This window comes from Tympanuchus pallidicinctus, unplaced genomic scaffold, assembly GCF_026119805.1.
Source record: "Tympanuchus pallidicinctus isolate F22 unplaced genomic scaffold, pur_lepc_1.0 scaffold13, whole genome shotgun sequence".
Lineage (NCBI taxonomy): Eukaryota > Metazoa > Chordata > Aves > Galliformes > Phasianidae > Tympanuchus > Tympanuchus pallidicinctus.
In genome coordinates, this window is record NW_026294648.1 from 13891535 (window position 1) to 13904454 (window position 12920).

The 12920-nt window shown below is 51.9% G+C and overlaps 1 protein-coding gene across 2 annotated transcripts in view; it reads right to left on the minus strand.

The window, feature by feature from the left end:
- Nucleotides 1-12584, minus strand: part of PCDH19 (protocadherin 19) — a 51996-nt gene extending 39412 nt beyond the window's left edge. For both annotated transcript variants that reach the window (XM_052672773.1, XM_052672772.1), the window contains exons 1-2: nt 10420-12584; nt 7244-7571 (exon numbers count right to left, since the gene is read on the minus strand). In XM_052672773.1, the coding sequence (XP_052528733.1) occupies nt 7244-7571; nt 10420-12560 (2469 nt within the window). In that variant the 5' untranslated portion in view covers nt 12561-12584. The remainder of the gene's footprint in view (nt 1-7243; nt 7572-10419) is intronic.
- Nucleotides 12585-12920: the final 336 nt, after the last annotated feature.

Here is a 12920-nt window from a genome sequence, read left to right on the forward strand (position 1 = left end):
TTCAGATTGGCAGATCGATAATCGATGCCGCGATCAATAGCAGGGAATTTAGCTACATTATAAAAACAGTAAAATCAGCCAATAGTGAGAAATGACTATTGAGCCCTCTGTTTTCTGTACTCACTTAGTCTAATAATGGTGAATGATATTTTCCAAGTGCATTATTCAGCAATAAAAACACAGAATTATTTGATCTCCTCCTAACCTTTATGATTCTAAGCACTCCTTTTGACCCAGATTGAACGAGGCAACATCTGCAGAGCCTTTCACAAAATTGTACTCTGCGTGTACTATTGTAGGTCCTCCGCCAAAGATAAATGTTATTATTTTAAAACCATCATCGTACTAATAGATGAGCGCGCACTGCATTAGCACAGCCTGCAGATCTCTCGCGTTGGTGAGAAAATGCCAGAGGGTTTTTGCTTAATGGAATTTTACATACCTGACTTAGTATGGGTTAATGCAATCCACCAACACAGGAATTTTAAAACCTGCCCTGTGGCATACACCTGCCGTTACAAAAGATGGTGTAATCCGACAAGCTCACATCCCCGTGAGGGCGGCGTTCACCTCCCAGTCTCCAACGGGACGCAGAGACAAGGAGCTCATCCACACGGCCCCAGAGCACTGCTGGGGTCGCCCGGTGTGCCCAGCGTTGCCAGCAGGGCACTGACCACTGCTCCAGCTGGCACAGTCATCGTTTCACTCCAGAACTGGTCAGGACACCACAGCGATGATCCCACAGCCTCTTCTCCATCAAACCTCCCACTGGTGCAATGCACATTGCCCAAACAGAAATATCCCAAAACACACTTGGAGCTACCAATGGGCTCGGTGTCACTTTGCTGCTGGGATGCTTCTGGGGATGGTGAGAGGGACCCCAGGATGAGATCTGTGCTCTGTGCCGCGCTCATGCTCGCTGCCTATGCCAAGCACAGTCTAATTTAAATTATAATTACTCTTATAGGTACACAGATTACAACTATTTATGCTACAAATAAGACCATCCTGTATTTTAATTACCAGAAAATGATTGGAACTCAACTATTGCCTCTGCTGGGAACAATATCTGATCATTTATTTAAGCGAGGCTGTGCACAGCCCCATATACAACCTGGCTGGGCAGCAGGAGCGGGCACAGCTGCTGGCACTGTTATGTATTTATATTTACATACGTATCTATGTATAAAACTCAGAGGGCAACAGCATTAACCCCAGGAAAAGGCAGGCTGGAAGAAAGGAAAGGCCAGAGGATGGAAAAGCATGTTTGTAACTGGGCTGCTCTACTGTATTCAAAACGCCCCATCTCAAAGCAATGCTGACAAAGCGACAGACCAGGGACCAGGACAGGTTGTGCAATTTTTTGTGTCACAGTCAGGGGCAAAGGGAATCATAAAACCTACAACAGTTCAAAGCAGCATCACCTGCCCTGCAGTGAAGCAGGGGATCTCTCAATGACTTTCTACCCTTCAGCTCTTGAAGGGCAAAGCAGGGAGCACTGGAGTGAATTCCCAAACAGTGGGACATTGGTTGGCCATAGGACAAATCTGAAAGATAACAACCCTACAGCACTAGGGCAGAAAGGGACGGCAGCTCTGCAGGGTGACCCTCTGGAGACAAAGCCCATCTCTGCTCCATCCTCAACCCATCAGACTCCAAGCTCAAAGCAGGAAAAGGAGCCAGAAGAGCACATGGCTGAGGGCTTCTGATCCCAAACACCTGGGAAGTCTCCAGGAGAAAAACATGGCCCTGTGTAAGGTTACCCAAAGGGGATGTGTGCTTGATCCTAAATATTCCTTTGCACGCAGGTGCTTTATGCAAAACAAATTATAGAAGGAAGCCACAGGGTTTGTGTTGTTCGATACAACAAGAGCTAATTTAGAAATTACTCCACAAAAGGCTATAAATAGTGTGCAAGACCATCCTTTGGATGTAATTTTTAAAAAGCTTACAGTAAGTCTTTCCTAATTTAAGGGAAAAGCCTTATCTACCATGTGTAAATACACTCATGGGAGGTATATTTTGTAGACTTGACAAGTAAGAATTATGCATCAAATCCAAAATTCCTAACAGCAAAGCAAGATGGGCTGTTGTACTTTTGGTAAAAGCAAACCATAAAGCCCCAACAAAGAGTATGGAAATAAATTATATACATCTCACTACAGAATCATACTATATCCCAAGTTGGAAGGAACCCGTAAGGATATTTGAGTCCAAGCCCTGGCTCCGCACAGGACCAATCAAAAATCAAACCATATGACTATGCGTATAATTATTTACTGCATACAATATACAAACCTACACACTTCATGTGCTTACATAAATACACATAATTTCATACACTTCTACAAATACATCGGACCGAGACCATCTTTAAAGTCCTTTCCAACTCAAGCCATTCCGTGATGGACTATAGAAAGCATATGGTGCATTATATATTACATATAATGTATAGTCCAATCATTTCCATTCCCAGCACTCTACCAGCATCAGAGAAGAGGTGGATGTCTTCTCTCCACGGCTGCCAGCACCACGCCAGCCCTGACCCACATTGCCCCACGGATGCCAGCAGCAAACGCTGCCCATGGAGCCAGCACAGGAGCTGTCCGGTGCTGAACCCCACACCGCCGAACCCAGCGCCCGGCAAAGAGCGGGAGCGATGGGCGAGAGCCACTGCACACCACCAACGAGAGCTGGAGCACTTACCCAGTCGCAAGGCATTCAAATGAACTTTTCAAATCAGACAGCTCGAAGCAATCACATTACAAGATGTACAATTGGGTTCAGCTGACCTCAGAACAGAACAGACCTCAGAATGGAACAGACCATTGCTCACATCCATAATGTTGTCCCTCAGTGCCAGGGGAGCATCCAGTGACACAATGCTGCACAGAAACAACCCCACTACCAAGGCAGGCATTGTGCTCGCGGTCCCACAACCTCTCCCGCCCCGACACCTCCCCACTGCCACCTCCAGCCTCCGAGCGCCCCCAGCCACAAAGCACAAGTGCCGCCAGCCACCCAGCACCACCCACAAGGTTCTGCAGAGCCATCCTGCGGCTTCTCGGTGGAACCCATGCAGCACCTGGCCACCTCCAGCAGCAGAGATGGGCAGCAGAGCCAGCAGCCCGCGGAGAAGCCAGGCTGCCATTAACTGCCAGACAGAGATGCTCACGCGCGAGAAGACGGCGGTGCTAATTAGAGACGTGACCCGTGCCTGCACATCTCGGCGCAGCGCGGAGAGAAAAAAGTGCTGAGTTACAGTGACCTCCCAAGGAGAAAACAAGACTGGCAACGCTTTCTGCGAAGGCACTCTTCCGACTAGTTGAACATCATTGCTGATAATGCTTTAATTATTATCTCTACTTAAAATAAGCCTTATTTCAACAGTCTGGCATGTCTCAGTGCTGCAAACTTTCTCCGGCTTGGAAATTATCTCCTTTTTTTTCCTGCTCTATACACAGTATTACTGAGAAGCAAGCCAAATCCCTTCCAATTATGTATCATGACGTTTCCCCAGTGTTACAGTAAAGCAAGGCCCTTCACTCCTAAATGGCACGGTTTATAACAAATTGTCTGTTATACCAGACAGAAACTGATTTCCTCAAACCGAGCATATTAAAGTGAGTACATTCATTCTGGTTGTAACACACAAAATGTGATTATAACAGACACATTTGGGGCTTTTTAAGGCTAGCGGAGAAGAGGAGGATAAGCTGGAGGGGAAGAAAGAATTGACAAGTAGAGAAATGACAGAGAAAGAGGAACAGCCACGCTCATTTCCTTCCTTACAAAACAAAAACCTTTGTGTGTTGTAGAAATGTGCTTTCGTTAACACCGCGAGATAGCCAGAGCAGAAAGTGCCTGCGCTGCCTGAAACGAAAATTGCTCCATTGTGCTTAGAAAACCATTTCCTATGGCGAGCGGAGTGCTTTCCAGGTAGTAAAAAGCCTATCTGAAACCACCAGGGCCTTATCCCACAACTGTTGCTCGCTCCAATAATCCCTGCTGCTACGAAGAGCCCAGGTGAAATCAGTGTGAGTGAGGATTATGCTAGAGTGTGGCAAGGCAGGGACTATGGCAGGATGATCACAAATGCAGCTGTTCTCTATCCTACCCCTGGGGCTGGAGTGCTCCTGCCTGGTGCCACTGGCCATTGACCTTAAGGGGTCAATGACTGCTCTGTGGTGACTTGCTCCATTGTGGTGACATTGGGTCAGTATGATCCAGGCCAGGGGAGATGTTCCACCTGTGGGGTGGCATTTCCCAAAACCATGTCCCCCAGAACAACACGGTGTGCCTGACGGCTGGAGGAACACAGGTAGGTAGCCATTGCACACAGGCAGTGTTTTTTTCAAGCCAAAATGGGCATGCAAGTGTTCCCCAAGGGTGGCTGCTCTGCATGCAAATTGTGTCCCAGTGATCCCAAAACACTCTGCATTCAGACTGGTTTCCACACTGCCCCATGCATCACGCATTTTTATCAAGGGAGCTGACTAATGGTTCTAACTACTTTAGGTTCCTCATCTTGTGGTACAAAGTCCAACAGTCTACACGCACCATCCAACCACGCGCCCACTGGACTCCATCTGATGTCCCCATGCTCGGCAAGCAACAAAGCTCTGGGCCCCAGCACTGACTGGCACGCTTCCCCACTCCCTTCTGCAAACTGAGTCCAGGGCAGATGGGAACACTTGGTGCCACCACCACACCATGCACAGCCCAGGGAAGGAATCCCATCAGCACCAGCACAACCGCGGCTCCACGCATCCCAGTCCTGAGGCTGTTGGAGCCAATGAGCCTTGCGCTGCAGCGCAGCAGCACAGCACACTCAGTGCTCCCGCTCAGAGGCAACCACTCACCACCAACACGAACATCATATGCTAAGTGACACTGCAGCAACGTGTTTACCTCCATGCTTTATCTCTCATCAAGCAGCGCGTTGCCTTCCATCAACGCAGGAGGAGAAGTGACTCCGAGGTGGAGCATCAGCGCTATCTCTGTGACACTGACACCTATTAAAGGCTCCCAGGGGACGCGGCAGCAGCCTCGTCACTGCAGGCACCGCCAGGCGGCCCTACCACATGCTCCCAATGTGCTGAGGGGAGAGCTCATCACTCCAGGAACATCACGCTCGGGACGAGTTTGTTATTGCTCCACCAGCCTCACCTGGAGGTGTACTGACAGCAATCTGCATAGGGGTATAATTATAGCCCGTAGAAACCGCTGGCAAAATGACAGACAGCAGTGGGTACAGGCGGCAGCACTCTGTGTAAGGAGCAGGATTCGGGCAGTGGGATAGCAGGAAGGGGCTGGAGGAGGGCACATGATTGGGGTGCACTTGAGCAGAACGTGGAGAAGCTGGGAAGCCTCTGCAGAGAGCACCTGGCATGGGGTGACACACAACCTGACATGGGAGTGATGCACGACAACCTGACTTGGAGGTGATGCACAACAACTTGAGATGCTGAAGATGAACAGCATGACATGAGGGCAACGTACAGTCTGACACAGGGGTGATGCATAGGCTGAGATAAGGAAGATGCACAGCATGACATGGTGAAGCACAATAACCTGGCATGGGGGTGGCAACACAATGGTCACATCTCCCTTCAGTGCCATGTTCTGCAGACACTGTGTGTGGCAGACAGGAGGTGGCTATGGTCACTGCTGGCTCCTGACACTGCTCCAGAATCAGGCAGCCACCTCATGCTCAGGGGGCACCTGGGCTTGTAGGAGTGGGCTGCACCCAGTAACACAAGTGGAGAAGTACCCTTGTAAGAGCTGGAAACACACTGTGGGGGCTCTCTTCCAAAAAATGAAAATAGAAAACATTCCTACCCCAAAACAAACATCCAAGCAGCCTCCAGTTGGGATTTCTCTGACCCTGCCCTTCTGTACTGCAACATCCCCAGAGCCCATGGCCCCATGGGAGGCAGCTCCACACTCATCCATGGCCGGGGGAACCCCTCTGGGCACAACGGTGCCTCATGAGGGCACACAGCAGGAGGAAGCCAGGCTCTGAGCAGGGAAGGGAGCCTCCCATTGCCCGCTCACAGGGCTGCTGACACTGCAGGGCAGCAAAGCATAGTGCTTCTCACCAGAGACAAATTCATTTCTGCAGGCCATGTACCAGTACTTAGCAATGTATCCTGTCTCACAAGGTCTGGGGAGAAGGAAAGGCAAAGCCCTGTGACTTGCATTCACAAGCACTGGTTCTATGCTCAGGTGCTAAAATACTGGGGTAGGGGTGTGCTTCACCACCACACCGAATCATTAAGGTTGGAAAAACCACTAAGATCATCTAGTCCAACGCCAACCCAACGCCACCATACCCATAACCACATCCCTCAGTGCCACATCTCTGGGGTTCTGGAACACCTCCATGGAAGGGGACTTCACCACCTCCCTGGGCAGCCTGTCCCATTGCATCGCCACTCCTTCTGATAAATCTTAAAAGATTGGGCCCGCCAGTACCAAGCATTTCCAGCAGTCCTGCTGTTTCGCAGCAGGCCAGGCTCTGTTCTTCACAGCAGAAGTCTGAATCTGAAGCAGCTCCACAGTCTCCAGGAGCATCACTTTGCATTTACACCAGCACCGCAAGTGCAGAACTAACCATAAATATTTTACGTGCTTTTTCAGCTTTGTTATTCCGTTCAAAGCAGGAAACATGACAAACCTTTGATTGTTTTGCTTAATACTAAACAATAATTCAAAGAGAGACAAACAAACAACATTAAATGATGCCTGTGATGTACGGGAAAGCCAATGAATTAGGAGAACCTGATGAGGACAGCGTGGAGCGCAGCAGCACCTTCACTTGGTACACCCGTTGGCAGCACACCATCGTGTGCTGCATCCCCAGAGGGATGTGGGATAAGCAGTAGCCCCAAAAAGGCCTTAAGGACCTCGTAAAAACTCATGTCAATCCAACAAACGCCTCTTCCTTTAAGTCAACGTGCTCAAATTCCAGCTGTAAAGCACACAGAGCCATGCCATGCCACGCCAGCATCCCCAAACTGGGCACTGCTGCTGGTGGGAGAAACACCCTCCTGTGAACACCTGCCACGACCACGCAACCCCACAAGAAGCGGTTCAACACTGCCCACTTCTCCCAGCAGAGAAGGAGGCGAGCGCCCAGCCAAGCACCTGCCCTCTGCCCACCACCCATCGCAAAGCAACCTCGAAGGGTTGGCTCATCCCGGCAGCACGGAGCCATCGGCGGTAGCCAGGCAGGACTCACCTCGGGCAGTGGCATCCCGTTGATGATGAGGTCGGGCTGCTGGGGGCTCTGTCCCGTGAAGGTGTGGTGGTAGATGTGGTTGGAGCCGGCGTTGCGGCTGTTCTGGCTCTCCACATTGAGGAAGGTGCTGTCGGAGCGGCGGCAGCCCAGCGGCAGAGTCTGCTGGTGGTAGTCGAAGTAGTTGAGAGACGAGGTGAGGGAGGAGCAGCTCACAACGTTCATTTTATCCGTCTCCTCCACGTCGCGCGGAACCAGGCGGATATCGTTCTTGCTGATTTTCTTCTTCTTGCTTGATTTCTTCTGATGCCCGTAGGAGTACTCGGCAATTCTGGGGGAGGGAAGAAAAAGGAAGAGCTAAGAGCATCCCGAACTCTGCCCCTAAAAGGAGCACTTGGAGAGCTGGCGGGCTCAGCCCCATCCCCGTGCAGGATTCAGTCACGCGCATTACGTCACGTTCGGGCTCTTGTGGCACAGAACAGTCTGGAACCGATTTTCCTACGTATAACATATTCGGGTCAGACACGAAAAGCAGAGGGGAAATGCCCCTGCTTTTTTTCTAGTGTTTCTTATTGCTGATATTTAGTGACTGGGAGTAAAGTCCAGCCTGCAGAAGAGAAAAATGGAGATGTTAAAATCCATGAACTGAAAAGGGTATCTGCATTCATTTCCATGCGTAATAAGGATTTTAAAAGTGATTTAATTTGGTCCCCATAATGAAAATTCAAAATGAATAGTGGATTTTTTCCCAGTTCATTTTCCATAGCAGTAAATAAAGCAGACCCAGAAGCAGCCCTGGCTGGCAAGCTCTATTTCTCACACTCCAAAGGCCGTTTGTTTATTAGCACTCTATCCAAAGCGCTCGTATTTTGGCTATCTCCTGGCAATACCTGATCTCTGCAATCTCTCCTCCAGCCGTGCCTTATTCCTCACTCGTCCCCTGACACACACACACCCCCTCCTGCTGGGAAAGGCTTTCGTCTTCTGGAAATCAGAGAACTACAACTGTGTTTTGCAAAAAGAAATGATCCTTCCCGACCATTTTTTTTTTTTTTTTTTTTTTTTTTTTTTCTTTTAAAACTGCAAGCTTGCTTTTCTCTGCCTTTCTTCCCCTATTTTGCTTCCCACTGCCAAAAGAATCAGCTGATGAAGTGTCTTGTTGCCTTCTACATAACACCGGGGGGGGGAGGAGATAAAGAAGTTACCATAAAGCAGTGCACTAAGAACATAAAGAACACCACTGCACCTTGTGCTAACTATGCAGGCTGAGCTCGAAGGGCTGGGGCTGCTCCTTCCAACACAGCCCCACTGGGGCACGCACAGCTCAGCACTTCCCAAGGCACACCGCAGCTCGTACCGCTGCAACCTGAAAGCCAGGAGTTGCTCTTCTGTTTAACATGTATCACAAAAAAAAACACCAGCAACCACCAAACACAACAGCTGCAGCCAAAACAATAGGATGAATGAATAATACAGATTATCTAGAAAGGCAAATATTGGGAAAATACTCTTGTTCCAGAAAGCTAATTGCCTGAGCATGAAAATGCCACCAAGCCGAAGAGCTCTCTCGTATAACCTTACGTGCCCCGTAAATTCACACATTTTACGAAGCCTCTCCGCCAGATGTTGCAAGGAACCTCAGAAATAAAGCCCTGGAAGCCCAAGTGCAGGCACAGCACGGCGTGCCCGGTGACCACAGGCAGGGCCGGGGCGATCCACTGCCCCTCTCCCTCTGCAGCTGACTCCTGCTCATCAGATGTACACGGATAGCAGCCCGCGCCTCCCCTGAGCGCGGCAATAAATCAGAGCAAGGCAGAGATTTCTGTTGTGCCAACAATCTATACGCCGCCGAGTCGCCTAACAACGCTTGATGAAGCTTTAATTGTTTTGTTTACCTCAATGTTTAAGTTTGGCAATGCGAGATCCCGATTTATTTCCCGCAGGCATTCATTTTGTTGTCCTTTCTCTATTGACCAATTATTTAATTAAACTGCACTTCATTAATCCCTAAGCCATCACAGCAAACCCAGTGCCCATACACACTCGTGAAGCTGCAAGGGGCACCACGACGTGATTTTTATACGTTCGGATCCCATTCGTGTTTAATGGGCCGAGCTGGCAAGAAATCTGCTATATTAGCTCCCCACAACACAGCACAGAGCCAGTTTTATTCGCAGATGATTTTTTCCCCCATCGTGCAAAAAGCCTTATAAATGCACTTCATGTTGTGAAAACGGGGTGAAAAATCAAACTCTCGAGCATTATTTCTGCACAAATAAAACTTTAAGGACCGCACATCCCCCTTCTCCTCCCCCCACCGAACGGCCACAGGCGATGCCAGGTTTCAAAGGTAGAGCAAAATTAATTTCCATTCCTCCCATCTGAAATGACTCAGTGCTGAAGGAATGGAGAAGTCATGGCTATTTCACTAGTAACAGGATTAAACCATTTATGAGGCATTGCAGCTGCTCTTTTATGGCATCTGATTGATATTCATGTGTGGTTAGCGTTTGTCTACTAACTTGTGTAACACTGAGAATAGTAAAAGAGAGACAATAATCGCGGGGCTGTTACATATTCAGGGGCTCAGTTCCACATCTTCCCCTTTCAGCAGGCGCTGACCTGCCCTCCTGCATTTCGGACCGTGCGCCCACATTCAGCCCAGGCAAAAGAATGCAGCGCTGCAAAAATAATTGCGAGAGCCCAGCTCACAGCCACCGTGTCCCCATCGCTTCCATCAGCCTGCGGGGATGGGAAGCTTTGGGCAGCGCAGTCGTCCGCGGCTGAGCCGCATCCACGCCACAGGCACACAATGGCTCTTGGAGAGAAGGAAAGGCCCACGGTCCCCGCTACTGTGGGCACCACCAGGATGCCACTCTGCGGTCCCATGGCACGTGGGTAGGGCGGTGGATCTGTGCCCAAGGCACTTCTGTACAGAGCAGAACCCAACACCCGCTGCAACAGATTGGCAAATGAAAAACGATGGCAGCCCGCACCTCGGCGCGGGGCTCGCTTCTTCCCCCTGAGAAGTGCTCTAAAGCTCCTAAGGACAGACCTGCAGCTCGCGGCTGCTGCTAAAGCAAAAACCCCAGGCATAAAACAGCAAAAGGAAAAATAACTGTGCTCGCAGAAACCTAAGCAGCCCCTGGCCGGTACACAGAAATAAAGATGTTCTTTACCTGCAGTTATAGGTCCTGATTTCCTTGTTATCCCTTTTGCACTTTACGGCCACGAAGATCATGGTGACAAAAAGAATGGCTGCAATAGACCCCAGGGCAATAATGAAAATCAGGGAGAGGTTAACAGATCCTATGGACTCCTGGGCATCCAGGGCTGGGGACAAGTATATCAAAATCAAGGCAGAGGCCGACAGGGACGTTTTTCCATGGTCGTGAGCCACCACGATCAGCTCGTAGGCTGTCTTGGCATTCTCCCCAAAGGCTCTGGTGGTCCTTATCTCTCCATTGACCTGGTCTATCTCAAAAAATCCTCTGTCTCCTTCCACCATTTCATAGGAAAGCCTGCCATTTTCACCCTCATCATAGTCATCTGCTTTGACCACTGTCACCAGGTAGCCAACCCCTGCATTCCGGGGGATGTAAACCTCTGCGGTCCCATTGACCAACGGTGGGGCAGTGATCACCGGGGTGTTGTCGTTGACGTCCAGGACGATCACCCTGACAGTAGCATTGCTCTGCAGAGAGGGATTGCCCCCGTCTTTCGCCAAGACTTTGAACTCAAAGGCCTTGGTCTGTTCATGATTGAAGGACCTCAAAGCATAGATATCTCCAGAATTGGGGTTGATGGAGACATAGGTGAAGACAGGCATGTCCCTGACTTGGGAGGGCACGATCTGGTAGGAGACGCTGCCATTGAGGCCCAGGTCAGGGTCCCTTGCTGAGACCGAGAGGAGGTAGGCCCCCGGGGTGTTGTTCTCCTGCACGATGACCTGGTAGTAGGGCTTGGAAAAGTGAGGGTGGTTGTCATTCTCATCGGTGATCTTGACAGTGAAGGACTTCGTAGCCTGCAAGGAGGGGACACCATTGTCCTTGGCCTGGATGGTGAGGTTGTACTGGTCCCTTTGCTCACGGTCCAGCCGCCCATCCACCAGGATGGTGGAGAAACTCTCGTACTCCTGCAGCCGGAAGGGTACGTTGCCCAGCAGCTTGCACTGCACACGTCCGTTGGCCCCCGAGTCGCGGTCCGAGACCCGCACCAAGGCGATGACGTACCCTGGAGGGGCGTTCTCGCTCACCTCCACCAGCTCGCTGTTGACGGAGAGAAGGTTGATGAGGGGAGGATTGTCATTGGCGTCCTGCACACTGATGGTCACTTTGCAGTGGGCAGGGATGGAGTTAGGTCCCAAGTCCTTGGCCTGCACATCCAGCTCATATACATGTCCCTCCTCATAGTCGATGGCACCACTGACTGTGATGAGGCCGCTCTGAGGGTCAATCTGGAAGAGCTCTCGAGCCCGGTCAGAGACATAACTGTGGAAAGAGTAGAGCACCTGCCCATTGGTGCCCTCATCCGGGTCAGAGGCGTTGAGGCGGATGACTGGTGTGCCTGGTGGGGCATTTTCAGGCACGCTGACAGTATAGGCCGGCTCCTCGAAGAGAGGGTTGTTGTCATTGGAGTCGATGACGCGGATGCTCAGCTCCACTGTGCCAAAGTTGGGCGGGTCTCCACCATCCAGCGCCGTGATCACGTAACTGTAGTGGGACTGGGTCTCACGGTCCAGGCTCTTCTCCACCACCAGCTCAGCAAAGCGAGAGCCATCTCCCCGTGTCTTGGTCTCCAGCCCAAAGAGGTCATTGGGGGTGATCTGATAGCTCTGCACTCCAAAGCTGCCCGAGTCTGGGTCATAGGCACTTTCCAGTGGGACACGGGTGCCGGGGCTGGCGGTCTCTGAGATCTCCAGCTCGATCTGGTCAGTGGGGAAGCTGGGCGCGTTGTCGTTGAGGTCCTTGATCTCCAGCTTGATCACGCAGATCTCCATGGAGCTGGACATCACCTCCAGCGAGATGACGCACTTGGGGCTCTGCCGGCACAGCAGGTCCCGGTCGATCTTCTGCTTGGTGACCAGCAGCCCAGATCCGGGGTTGATGTCCACCAGGTGGGGGGCCGAGTTGGAGACCACTCGGAAGGCGGTGGGCTGCCGGGGGTCTATCACGAAGCCGGCGTCCCGCGCGTCCTTGGCGACGTTGGCGATAACGGTGCCGGCCCGCTGCTCCTCCTCCACCGAGTACTTGAGGTTGACGAGGGCGCCGGCGCCGGCCCAAAGCAAGGCGGCCCCCAGCAGCGCCGGGAGAGCCCCCATCGCCGCACCCGCCCCCTCCGGCAGCCGCGTCGCGCCCCGACGGCCGCTCGCCTCAGGGGCCGCCCGCCCGCATGCGGGCAGAGCCCGGCGGAGCGCCCCGGCGGCGGCGGCGGGTGGGAGCGGGCACCGGAGCCGCGGTCCCCCCGCGCCCACGCCAACGCCGCCCGCTCAGCAGCTTGGAGCCGGCGGTGCAAAGGATGGGTCGGGCATAGCGAGCGGGAGCGGGAAGTGTAGCCGGTCCTGAGCCGCGCCGCGCCGATCCGAGCCGAGCCGAGCCGAGCCGAGCCGAGCCTGAACCCGCTCCCGCCGGCGCTCGCTGCGGCGGCCGCACGCCACTGCCCGCAGTCCGGAGCGCCGGCG